Below are 13,521 nucleotides of genomic sequence, written 5' to 3' on the forward strand. Positions count from 1 at the left end.
ATTTTAAACGAAAAATCGCTGAAAGGACCCAGTCGCAAAAGCTATTATTAGGTTTAAAGGCCTTGAATAATAGTTATAGTAGTTTAAAAATCAATCTCTAAAACCCGCGACCGCCCAGCAACCGCAGGGTCTCATAAAGCAAACCACAGAAGGTAGGCTGTATATTTTTACATTAAAAAGGGCTTCTAAAGATCCCTTTATACAAAAGTTTAATATTGCGAGTAGCTCATTTTGGGCCCATTATATCCCGCAGTATTTTTCTCGGCATTTGAGGGTACAAATCTACCGCAATGTGAACGTTCTAAACCAGCGCGTTCCACGGTGACCCACTGGAAAGCTGATTTAAATGGACATTTATTTACAGCAATTAAACACTAAATTCCTTCCATTTGGCCTATAAAATTAATGTAAATGAGATTAAAAATCATGTTTTATTGCTGAATTATTTGTGAATATTATTTGGACATTTAGGCTATTTAAAAATGTTAATCATTTATTAAGAAATGGATAGATGTTTAGATCTAGTAATTGAAGTCTGAAATTAGCTACAATTAGGTAACTAACTAATTATATGCTTTAATTTCAGGTCATCCAAGTAAGATTATTTTATATTTGTTTCAGAATGCTTCAATCTATGATAACTGAAAATTTCATTCAGTTCTCTTAATTTTTAAGAAAGTTATGGGCTTTTGACTGTTCACGATCACAGCTTTTTTGTTATGTCCATAGAAAATCAATAGGGAACAAGATGCTCATTTCCCAGTATGAAATGGCCATAACTTTTTAAATACTTGAGATATGAAGTGAATTAGGTGTCAAATTAAACTTATTTTTATGCTTTATCTGATGGGATAAATTACAGACTTGATTTTTAAAATCTCAAAATTTTGTAACATTGCTACTATTACTTTGTAATTCTTGTGGGTCCTTTCACTGGCAAGTGTGGGTGGAGAGATGGAGGGGGAGCGGGGGTCCCAGACGACCACACTTCCCATGTGATACGACCCCCGTGTGACACACATACCCCGTGCTACATGCGCTGCATGATACGCCACGTGTGACAGGCTCCGCCTGCTACATGCTTCACTTGATACATGCCCTGACAACCGTTCCCCGTGTTACATGTGGCACGACCCATGTGACACATGTTCCCCGTGTTGCGTGCTCTGTGTAACATGTGCTCCATGTGTTATATGCTCCGTGTGAACCGCTTGCGTGTTCTACGCACCCTATTCCTGCTGCTGTAAACGACAGTCTGCAGCACGGAGTTTTCCTCAATCGTATCGACTCCCGACAGATAGTAGAGAGAACAGGACACCGGCCCGTATTCCCACTCCGTGAACTTCCTGGAGAGGTGCTTGTATTTCTGCTGCTTTATTTCCCGTCCCAGAATGTGTTTAAATATCTGCAGACAAGGAAAGAGCAGAGGGTCTGAGCACTGACCGGGAACTCCCTGCCCCATGAACCCCTGGCGGTACGGCCCAGCCCAGCCCAGCTCACCAGTATAGATACGGCGAAAAGCTTGTTTTGTTGTGTGCCATCCAGTCAGTGGAAAGACTATACATGATTACAATCATGCCACCCACTTTGTATAGACACAGGAGAAATGGTATAATGTTTGGTGCAAGATTAAGGCAGTAAAGTCTGATAAGGGTTAGGGTCTCTAGTGAGGTAGAGGGTAGGTCAGGACTGCTCTCTAGTTAGTGATAGGATGGTTCAGTTGGCTGGCTACATCAGCCTACATGGATCAGGTGGTGGTGCCTAGAAGGCACTTTTAGGGGTGGTGCTGGAGTCAGATGCGATATTGGCATTTTAAGAGCTTTTAGGCACAAGGAAATACAGGGAATGGTGGGATATGGATCACATATTGTGGAAGGGATCAGTTAACTTGTCATCATGTTCGGCATGGACACTGGGCCTGAAGGGCCTGCTTCCTGTGCTATACTGTTCAATGTTCCAAGTGCTCGATGCTGCCGAGAAAACTATTTGGTTCACCGGCACACCTGGTGGAGAGACTGTTGTCTGTCCTAGATAGACACAAAATAAGGGGGGTGGGGTGTCGAATGGGCTAGTGGAGGATGGAGTTAAAGGGAAAGGGTTTCTTAAATGTGTGAGTGTAGAGGACAGAGGGGTGTATAAAATGAGGGTAGAAGCAATAGGTAGCAAGGTGAAAAGTAAAAGTGGCAGGCCGGAAAATCCAGGGCAAAAATCAAAAAGGGCCCACTTTTCAACAAATTGTATAAGGGGTAAGAGTGTTGTAAAAACAAGCCTGAAGGCTTTGTGTCTCAATGCAAGGAGCATTCGTAATAAGGTGGATGAGTTGAATGTGCAGATAGCTATTAATGACTATGATATAGTTGGGATCACGGAGACATGGCCCAGGGTGACCAAGGCTGGAGCTGAACATCCAGGGATATTCAATATTCAGGAGGGATAGAGAGAAAGGAAAAGGAGGGGGTGGTAGCGTTGCTGATTAGAGAGGAGACTAACGCAATGGAAAGGAAGACATTAGTTTACAGGTTGTGGAATCGGTATGGGTAGAGCTGCGGAAAACACTAAGGGGCAGAAAATGCTGGTGGGTGTTGTGTACAGGCCACCTAACAGTAGTAGTGAAGTTTGAGATGGTATCAAACAGGAAATTAGAAATGCGGTGCGACAAGGCAAAACCGTTTATAATGGGTGACTTCAATCTACATATAGATTGGGTGAATCAAATTGGCAGGGGTGCTGAGGAAGAGGATTTTTTGGAATGTATGCAGGATAGTTATCTAAATCAACCTGTAGAGGAACCAACGAGAGAGCAGGCTATTTTAGACTGGGTATTGAGTAATGAGGAAGGGTTAGTTAGCAGTCTTGTTGTACGTGCCCCCTTGGGCAAGAGTGACCATAATATGATTGAGTTCTTCATTAGGATGGAGAGTGACATTGTTAATTCAGAAACAATGGTTCTGAACTTAAAGAAAGGTAACTTTGAGGGTATGAGACGTGAATTGGCCAAGATTGACTGGCAATTAATTCTAAAAGGGTTGACGGGGGATATGCAATGGAAGACATTTAAAGACTGCATGGATGAACTACAAAAATTGTTCATCCCAGTTTGGCAAAAGAATAAATCAGGGAAGGTAGTGCATCCGTGGATAACAAGGGAAATCAGGGATAGTATCAAAGCGAAGGATGATGCGTACAAATTAGCCAGAAAAAGCAGCATACCGGAGGACTGGGAGAAATTCAGAGACCAGCAGAGGAGGACAAAGGGCTTAATTAGGAAAGGAAAAATAGATTATGAAAGAAAACTGGCAGGGAACATAAAAACTGACTGCAAAAGTTTTTATAGATATGTGAAAAGAAAGAGATTAGTTAAAACAAATGTAGATCACTTGCAGTCAGAAACAGGTGAGTTGATCATGGGGAACAAGGATATGGCGGACCAATTGAATAACTACTTTGGATCCGTCTTCACTAAGGAAGACATAAATAATCTGCCGGAAATAGCAGGGGACCGCGGGTCAAGGGAGTTGGAGGAATTGAGTGAAATCCAGGTTAGCCGGGAAGTGGTGTTGGGTAAATTGAATGGATTAAAGGCCGATAAATCAACAGGGCCAGATAGGCTGCATCCCAGAGTACTTAAGGAAGTAGCTCCAGAAATAGTGGATGGATTAGTAATAATCTTTCAAAACTCTTTAGATTCTGGAGTAGTTCCTGAGGATTGGCGGGTAGCAAACTTAACCCCACTTTTTAAGAAGGGAGGGAGAGAGAAAACGGGGAATTACAGACCAGTTAGTCTAACATCGGTAGTGGGGAAACTGCTAGTCAGTTATTAAAGATGGGATAGCAGCACATTTGGAGGTGGTGAAATCATTGGACAAAGTCAGCATGGATTTACAAAAGGTAATCATGTCTGACGAATCTTATAGAATTTTTCGAGCATGTAACTAGTAGCGTGGATAGGGGAGAACCAGTGGATGTGGTGTATCTGGACTTCCAGAAGGCTTTCGACAAGGTCCCACATAAGAGATTAGTTTACAAACTTAAAGCACACGGCATTGGGGGTTCAGTATTGATGTGGATAGAGAACTGGCTGGCAAACAGGAAGCAAAGGGTAGGAGGTAAACGGGTCCTTTTCACAATGGCAGGCAGTGACTAGTGGGGTACCGCAAGGCTCAGTGCTGGGACCCCAGCTATTTACAATATATATTAATGATCTGGATGAGGGAATTGAAGGCAATATCTCCAGTTTGCGGATGACACTAAGCTGGGGGGCAGTGTTAGCTGTGAGGAGGATGCTAGGAGACTGCAAGGTGACTTGGATAGGCTGGGTGAGTGGGCAAATGTTTGGCAGATGCAGTATAATGTGGATAAATGTGAGGTTATCCATTTTGGTGGCAAAAACAGGAAAGCAGACTATTATCTAAATGGTGGCCGACTAGGAAAAGGGGAGATGCAGCGAGACCTGGGTGTCATGGTACACCAGTCATTGAAAGTGGGCATGCAGGTGCAGCAGGCAGTGAAGAAAGCGAATGGTATGTTAGCTTCATAGCAAAAGGATTTGAGTATAGGAGCAGGGAGGTTCTACTGCAGTTGTACAGGGTCTTGGTGAGACCACACCTGGAGTATTGCGTACAGTTTTGGTCTCCAAATCTGAGGAAGGACATTATTGCCATAGAGGGTGTGCAGAGAAGGTTCACCAGACTGATTCCTGGGATGTCAGGACTGTCTTATGAAGAAAGACTGGATAGACTTGGTTTATACTCTCTAGAATTTAGGAGATTGAGAGGGGATCTTATAGAAACTTACAAAATTCTTAAGGGGTTGGACAGGCTAGATGCAGGAAGATTGCTCCCGATGTTGGGGAAGTCCAGGACAAGGGGTCACAGCTTAAGGATAAGGGGGAAATCCTTTAAAACCGAGATGAGAAGAACTTTTTTCACACAGAGAGTGGTGAATCTCTGGAACTCCCTGCCACAGAGGGTAGTCGAGGCCAGTTCATTGGCTATATTTAAGAGGGAGTTAGATGTGGCCCTTGTGGCTAAGGGGATCAGAGGGTATGGAGAGAAGGCAGGTACGGGATACTGAGTTGGATGATCAGCCATGATCATATTGAATGGCGGTGCAGGCTCGAAGGGCCGAATGGCCTACTCCTGCACCTAATTTCTATGTTTCTGAAATCCTCAGTAACTCAGGACAGGCAACATCTCTACATAGAAGGGATAGGTGACGTTTCGGGTTGAGACCCTTGTTCAGACTCCATCTCAGTCTGGTCTACACATGGCTGACCCACACGACATTCCCTGCCGCAGCCTGGGTGTCGGTCCGGAGACGGAGGAAAGAGTCGGTCACCTCCCCGGCCCACGGGCACCTACCTCGATCTTGCCGATGCAGGCAGCGAGCCTTAGCGGGGTCAGACCCTTGCGGTTGGTGATCTTCTCCAGGTTGCCAGGAGGCTCCAGGTCCGCGCTCCTGGTCAGGAGCAGGTCGTACATGGTGGTGACAAAGCTGCGAGTCTCTGCCGTCTCGCCGGCGATGGACACCAGGGCGTGCAGCACCGTGTTGCCCGCCCGGTCCTGGGCCCGGGGGTCGGCTCCCTGCTCCATCAGGAAACTCACCACCTCCGGCTGGTTGGTGCAGGCAGCCAGCCCCAGCGGGAAGCCTCCTGTGCAAAGCCACGGGAACAATCAGTGCTGTATGTCTAGGCTCTGTCCCTGCTACCTGTCATCCCCTCCCCTCCTCTCCCCCCCTTCCCCTCCCCTACTTACCCTCCTTCTCCACCCGTCACAGTCTTTACATTGCAAACTGGATACTTATGTACATGGCCAGTCCACATCTGTGTGTTCAGTCACTGTATACTTGGGTACAGGTTAGGGTATATTTGTGTGTATTTACCTGCGGCACAATGGCGCAGAGGTAGAGTTGCTGCCTTAAAGCGCCAGAGACCCAGGTTCGATCCTGACTACTGGTGGTGTCTGGGCGGTGGTTTGTATGTTCTACCTCGTGGGTTTTCTCTGGGTGCTCTGGTTTCCTCCCACATCCCAAAGACCTGCAGGTTTGTAGGTTGCTGGTTTCTGTAAAATTGGTCCCTGGTGTGTAGGATAGAACTAGTGTAAGGGTGATCGCTGGTATAGGCTGTGTGCCAAGCATCGAAAATGTGTCTAGATTTAACCTTCGTGACCCAAGTCTGGGAACTACTTGATATTTTGCACAGATTTAGATAAAATATAATTGAGAAGGAAATCATAACTCGTCAGTGCCAAAAGTTGCACATTAATTAATAAACAATAAGCTCGAACGCGCCATCTATTGTTCAATGCTCATATTACTCCATGAGGAGCCTAATTCCATGCTGCTATTTAAACCATATATTATTATACCATATGACGTGAATATGACTGTAATTATATTATATAAAAATAATATAATGAATAAAATTGTGAGTGCGTATTTTGAATGAGACTGCCGCAGAGGTCCGGCTCCTGAACCAGCCTAATTAATGGGTGAGGGCAGTTCCTGTGGGTTCCCCCGTTTACTGAAGCCCACTGCCTGCCAGTGTGCAGAGTGGGGGGTCACGGCCATAGTGGGACTGGGGCAGTACCAGGCTGGTGAAAGGCTAAAGCATCTTCCACTGACAGGAAAATGCCTAACCCTAACTCCCCCCCCTTCCAGAGTTGCCCCAAGGCTGGAGCTAGAGCCGGAGCCATTTTGGGACCGGCTTGCAGGCTCCGTATGTGTACCCTTCTGGATCATGATGGTGATGATGGTGGGTAGCAGCACTGCCCTGCACGCCGCCCGGGCCGCCTTCAGCACCCCCATAGCGCCGGCTCCGTCAGTCTGCATGCTCACTCACTGCAACACCGGCCGGCCGACAGCCCGACCAACCACTCGCAGCACCCACCAGCGGTCCGACAGCCCGACCTACCCTTCACAGCATCCACCGGCCTACCGACCGCCCGACCAACAGACTGATCAACTGACTGACCAATTGACTAACTGACTGACTGATCGACCAACCGACTGACTGACTTCTGACTGACCATCTGACTGACCCTAATCCTACCCTAGCTCTACATTTGTTATTTATCATTTCTATTTAACAGTTCACATCATAACTTTACAAAGATAAATCAATTGTAGAACAAAATTATCAGCAAGGTTAACATTACCTTTATTCCTTCAAAATCTTGCTATTGTTTTGATGTAATTAGGATGCAGCCATGATCCCATAGTGCTCGCTGCCTAGCTACCATGAAACAAAGCGCGTGATTGGACAATTGGCGTCCGACGCAATGTCAAACATGCATTGATTGGACAATTGCTACTCGGAAAATTGGAGGTTTCTATAATATTTTTACACAATATGTTACAAATTCAAGTAGTTACGTGATTTGGGTCACGAACTTAAAGGAAAAAGCACCTCAGCCTACAGCCTAGTAGGCACAGACTTGGTAAGTCGATGGGCCTGTTTCCTCGCTGTATCTCTAAAACAAAAACCAGGATGAGGTAGGTATAATAACAACATTAAAAAGATATGTGGCAAGTACATGGATTGGAAAGGTTCAGAAGGATGTGGGCCAAGCACATGAAAGGGAACTAGCGCATGGGGCACCTTGGTTGGCCTAGACGTGTTGGACTGCAGGGACTGTTTCCGTGTAATGGCCAATGTATCAGTGTACATCTATGTATGTTTTAGCTGCAAATACACAAATATACAAAACGTTACAAAAATATACACACAAATTCACAGCCTGTATATTGTAGTCAGAATATACCTCATTGCATTGGCCCATCTATATATCAACGTCAAAGTGTGTGTTTTAACCCGTGTACATATGAATTGGCCACAGTATATGTGTGTTTGTCTTGAGTATATCCATGTGTGCATTGGTTTTAGCTGGGAAACAATGACATAGGCAAAGATGAACACAGAGATGAATACACAGAGATGAACACAGAGATATAGTATATACTGGCCTGCTCACACTGAAATACGCTGATAAATAAATGCAAATATACACTGGCGCACTGGCTTGCAGATCACTGTGCATCTTTGTGTGCACATCCTCCGTCTGTGGCCTGTGTCTTGCGCCCGTCTCGGTGCATGTGACCCTGCGTGCTTGACTGCACGTCTGGGTATGTGTTCCTTGCACTCCCCCGAGTGTGCCCCCGACTGTGCAAGCACCACCCTGTATATGTGGTCAGTGCCTTTCCCCCACCCCTGTGTACATGTCTCCTGTGCGTGGCCAGTGCTTGCCATGGCAACCGAGTACATGTCTCCAGTGTATGGCTACCACCTTGCCCCCACCTCAATGTACACGCCCCTGTGTGAAGCTGGTGTTTTGTCCCCACCACTGTGCAGGTGCCACCAAAGATCATGCTCCGCTCTATGATCTTTGGATGCCACCATGAGTGGCCGGTCCTTGCACACATCTGTGTACACCAGCCGGTGCATGCGGCTCTGCCTTGCCCCCACCCACCGAAGTAGAAGGAGCACTGCTCATGTCTTTTGTTGCGGAAGAAGCTGCCCTTAGCCATGGGGTCGACGGTGGCTCCGCTCTGCATCAGGAGCCGGACGAGGTCACAGCGCCGGCGCTCCACCGCGATGTGCAGAGCCGTCTGCCCTGGAAACAAGACAGACAGTGAACATGGGCGGGAGCGGGGGCCGGCGGCATGGAGCGGCGGCGAGCGACGCCCTACCCCGGTAGATCTTGTCCGTGTAGGCGGCGTTGACGAACTGCGACAGGTCTCCGCGGCTCCGCGAGAAGGAGATGAGCTTCCTGACGACCTGCACCATCACGCTGTCCTGGTACTGCTCCTCCACCTTGTTGGTGATCTTCAGCAGGGCCTTCATCAGGCACGTCTGGCCCGTGTTGGGGTCTGCGGAAGATTTCGGAAAGAGAGCATCGGTGAGGGACAGTGCAGGCGCTGAAGCAACACACTGAAGCTGGAGGAACTCTATGGGTCAGATGGCATCTGGGGAGGGAATGGACAGGTACCGTTTCAGGTCTGGACCCTTCTACAGACTGATGGTGTGGGAGGGAGAAGTTGGAAAAGAGAGGCGAGGCAAGAACACAATGGGCTTGCGATATAAGGAAAAAATGGGTAGACTGGGACTTATTCCTTTGCATCGTTGGAGGCTGAGGAGTGTTCTCATTGAGGTGTACAAGATCATGAGGGGAAATGGATAATGTGAAAGTCTTTTTGACCAGGATAGATGATTATAAAACTAGAACATTAACACAATAAATTGCAGGTACTGGAATATTGAGCAAAAACCACAAAGTGCTGGAGTAACTCATTAGGTCAAGCAGCATTTCTGGAGAACATGGATTGGTGACATTACAGGTTGGGACCCTTCTTCAGACTGATTGTAGTAAGGGGGGAGAAAGCTGGAAGAGTGGTGGAGGCTGGGCAGAGACAGGCGTGATAGGTAGAGACAGTGAGGGGAGTTGATTGGCAGATGGGTAAACAAAGGTGAAAGACAATAGGAGAGAAGTGAATTGAGAAACAGAAACATAGAAAATAGGTGCAGGAATAGGCCATTCGGCCTTTTGAGCCAGTACCGCCATTCAATATGATCATGGCTGATCATCCAAAATCAGTGCACCGTTGATTCTTTCCCATATCCCTTGATTCCGTTAGCCCCAAGAGCTACATCTAACTCTCCCTCCTGAATACATCCAGTGAATTGGCCTCCACTGCCTTCTGTGGCTGAAAATTCCACAGACCCTGTGGCAGAGAATTCCAGAGAAACCAGAGGATGTAGGAAGAAGGTAATGGGGAAAACAGGGAGCGAAATAATAGGAGAAACTGCACTTTGTCCATTTCCCTCCATGGATGCTGCCCGTAAAAAAACGTGCATCGACAGCACTGGCGGCCAGGATGGAACCCAGGTCGCTGGAGCTGTGAGGTAGCAGCTCTCTGGTTTTCGACGTACCCTGTGCTCCCATGCCTCGAACTGCCTCCAAGATCATCAGTACATCCTCTCCACACACACCGACAAGTTGTTGGAGGTGGAGGGAGGTACTCAGCAGACACGGTGCAGGGTCGGGTAAAGTCTCCACCTCTCTCTCTTGACTCTTACCTCTGAGCGCAGGGTGCGAGAGGTTCCAGTCTGAAGCCTCCATCTTCTTCAAGAGGCTGTCAATCATCTCCAGGTTGCCTTTATATATTGCGCCGAAGAGTTGGAGCCTGAACGAGTTGAGATCGCAAAGATTCCTTGACAAAAGAGAGGAGCAGATCTCTGTTAGGATGTAACATCTTTGCTGCTGTTTGCAGCAGAGGAAGGTCTGATGTGGACCCTGTTGCTGCTGATGTGTCAAGACCAAGGCTGTGGAGGTTGCCTGTTCAAACGTTGGTGAATAGAAATCATGTTTGACCAAGTTATTGGAAAAAGTAGATAGCAACACAAGCAGGTAGATACAGTGGTAAAGAAAGCATATGGTCTGCTTGCCTTCATCAGTTGGGGCATTGAGTATAAGAATCAGGAAATCATGTTGCAGCTTTATAAAACTTTGAGACAGACACAAAAGAATAGAGTAACTCAGCAGGTCAGGCAGCATCTCCGGGGAAAAGCAACAGGTGACGTTTTGGGTGGAGACCCTTCTTCAGAACTTTGGTTGGGCCACATTTAGAGTATTGTGTACACTTCTGGTTGTGGATGTGGAGGCTTTGGAGAGGGTGCAGACGAGATTTACCAGTATGCTGCCTGCATTAGAGAGTATTAGCTATGAGAAAAGATTGGACACATTTGTATTCTTTTCTCTGGAGCATGAGAAGTTGAGGGGAGACCTGATGGAAGTATATAAAATTATGAGAGGCATAGATACGGTAGACAATCAGAACTTTATCCCAGGGTGTAAATGTCAAAGACGAGAGTGTATATCTTTGAGTAAGAGAAGGACAGTTCAAAGGAGATGTGCAAGGGAAGTTTTTTTACCCAGAGAGTTTTACCCAGGAATGTGCTGCCAGGAGTGCAGGTGGAGGCAGATACAATAGTTGCATTTAAGAGGATTTTAGATAGGTTGAAGGATATGCAGAGAGTGGAGGGAAATGAATCACGTGGGTGCAGAGAATAGTTTAACTTGGCATGTTTAGCATTGGTATTATGGGCTGCCGGCAACTTGACAGGCTCATTATCACGTCCAGCATGTGTAGAGTGAACAAATCTCCTATGCCGTGCCAACCAAGATGCCCCATCTAAGATAGTCCCAGTTGCCAGTGTTTGGTCCAAATCCCGCTAAACATTTCCTATCCATGTACCTTTCCAAATGTCTTCTTAAAATTAACCTTTTATTTAAAATAGTTTGTTATTGCACCTGCATCAACTACCTCCTCTGGCAGCTCGTTTCACACACCCACTATCCATGTGAAAACATTGCCTCTCAGGTTCCCATTCAATTTTTCCATTTGCACCTTAAACCGATGTTCTCTAGTTTTTGATTCTCCAGCCTGGTTAAAAGACTCTGTGCATTCACCTTTCCCACTCCCCTCATGATTTTATACATCTCGATAAGATCACACTTCAGCTTCCTGCACTTCAAGGAATAAAATCCTAGCCTGTCCAATCTATTCCTGCAGTTCAAACCCTCAAGTCCTGGCAACATCCTTGTAAATCTTCTCAGCACCCTTTCCAGCTTAATGGCATCTTTCACATAGCACGGTGACCAAAATAAAACAAAATCCTCCATGTACGGCCTGCCAAAATCTTGTACAACTGCAAATTAGTTCAACTCAAAAATAACCCATATGGTTTGGTCTTTTGCCTCAAAGACATTTGTGAAATCTTGCTCTGTACAAATGGAGGCCATGGTTCTTGCTCTATCATGCTGCCTACACGTCAAAAGTATAGTCACTGGCTGCAAGATACCTAGGATCACTGAAGATACAGAGACTGCATTGTTCCTGCACTCATTTGAGACCTGTTTCCTTGTCCCCACTGGTGTTGTCCCCCTTGCACCCACTGAGTATGAACAGAGGGAGGGATCTCACCTCTCAGCTCCAGGACTCGTGTCTTCATCCTGAGCAGCCGGTGGACCATCCCTGCTGTCCAATCTGGCCATGGGATTAAGGAAAATGTAAGATTCAATATTCTTCCACAGACTGAAAGGGAATTGAAGATCAGGTCAGCAAACTCTTGGAAAAAAGTCTCCGCCATCGGTCAATGATGGAACTGGTGCAAAGGGAGCCGGGATAGACCACGGACGAGATGAGCAGACGGAGTGGGTCTGTCGAGTCCAGCATGTGGAGATGCACAGAAAGAGCCCAGGGGACAGACAGCACTCGACTCTAACACTTCCCTGTAGGAGGAATCCAATGGAAGCCCAAAGACTTCGATGGAACGCAGTCCAGACAGACAGAGACTGATAGAGGCGAAGAACAAAGTACTTTGAGGAATAACAGGAGAGCTGTAAACTGTAGGGCCACCACCTAGCAAGAGGTATTAACCTGCAGAGCCTGACAGAACTAATAGATGTGGGTAGACACAAAAGGCTGGAGTAACTCGGCGGGTCAGGCCGACATCTCTGGAGAAAAGGAACAGATGATGTTTTGGATCAAGACCTTTTTTCGACTGAGAGTCAGGGGAAAGGGAAACGAGAGGTGTAGACGGTGATATTGAGAGATATAGAACAAATTAATGATAGATATACAATGATCAAGGAGAGATGGAGACCACAATGTTAGCTGTGGGTTAGGTGTTAATGAGTTATACAGACAGTGAAACTAACTCGTTAACACCAACAATGGTCCATTGTGGGCCTCACCTTTTCTTGATCATCATTACTTTGTGCATATCTTTCATTCACTTGAACTCTAGCTCTCTACTAGACTAAGTGGGACCCGTTGGGTCCAATTCTCACACGGGAGGCCTGGTCTCCCAACGCAATATTCCACTACTCACGCATAGCCCCCAACTGCGCAGGCGCGGTTGACGGGCTCCCGTTGTGATGCCCTTGATCCCCCCCCCTTCCTCCTCTCACGCCCCACGCACTCTATCCTCCCTCAACCCCCCCCCCCCCCCCCCCCCCCTTCAGCAGCTCCGGGCCCCACTCCGACCGCACTCACCAGCTCCAGCCTCACTCAACGGCTCCCGGCCTCACTCAGCGAGGATCCGTCCCTGGCACCTGCCGCACTCAGCCGCTCCCGGACTCGGCACCCGACTCACTCAGAGGCTCCCATCCACGGCTCCTGCTGCACTCAGTCAGACGGCTACCGGCTCTGGCCGCACGCAGCTGCTCCTGGCTCGTCGTGGTGGTGGTCGCCTCTGCCCGCAAACACGCCTCTGCCCGCAGACGCACGCCTCCGCCCGCGGAACACAGCCCCTGCCCATACTCTGCTCACTCCGCTCCTTCAGCTTTATTCTCGCCGCCGGTGATTGACAGCAGGTGCCGGAAGGGGCGTCGCCGTCCCGGCAAATGACAGGAGAGAAGACCAATAACTTTTGTAATTTTTCACCGATTGGAACAAAACTTAGTGCACTTGCAGCACAGGAGAATGGCGAGTCAGATGGCGAAACATTGTAGCGCTATCGGG

At 47.4% G+C, this 13,521-nt stretch overlaps 1 protein-coding gene across 1 annotated transcript in view; it reads right to left on the reverse strand.

Annotated features, from left to right (window-relative positions):
- The window catches only part of LOC116989143 (transient receptor potential cation channel subfamily V member 4-like), a 38,603-nt gene that overhangs the window by 11,625 nt on the left and 13,457 nt on the right, over positions 1-13,521 (reverse strand). Inside the window, exons 6-11 of the mRNA XM_033046370.1 lie at positions 11,980-12,090; positions 10,073-10,206; positions 8,686-8,865; positions 8,466-8,609; positions 5,361-5,650; positions 1,229-1,405 (exon numbers count right to left, since the gene is read on the reverse strand). Coding sequence (XP_032902261.1) covers positions 1,229-1,405; positions 5,361-5,650; positions 8,466-8,609; positions 8,686-8,865; positions 10,073-10,206; positions 11,980-12,090 — 1,036 coding nt within the window. The remainder of the gene's footprint in view (positions 1-1,228; positions 1,406-5,360; positions 5,651-8,465; positions 8,610-8,685; positions 8,866-10,072; positions 10,207-11,979; positions 12,091-13,521) is intronic.

This window comes from Amblyraja radiata, chromosome 28, assembly GCF_010909765.2.
Source record: "Amblyraja radiata isolate CabotCenter1 chromosome 28, sAmbRad1.1.pri, whole genome shotgun sequence".
In the NCBI taxonomy this organism is placed as follows: domain Eukaryota; kingdom Metazoa; phylum Chordata; class Chondrichthyes; order Rajiformes; family Rajidae; genus Amblyraja; species Amblyraja radiata.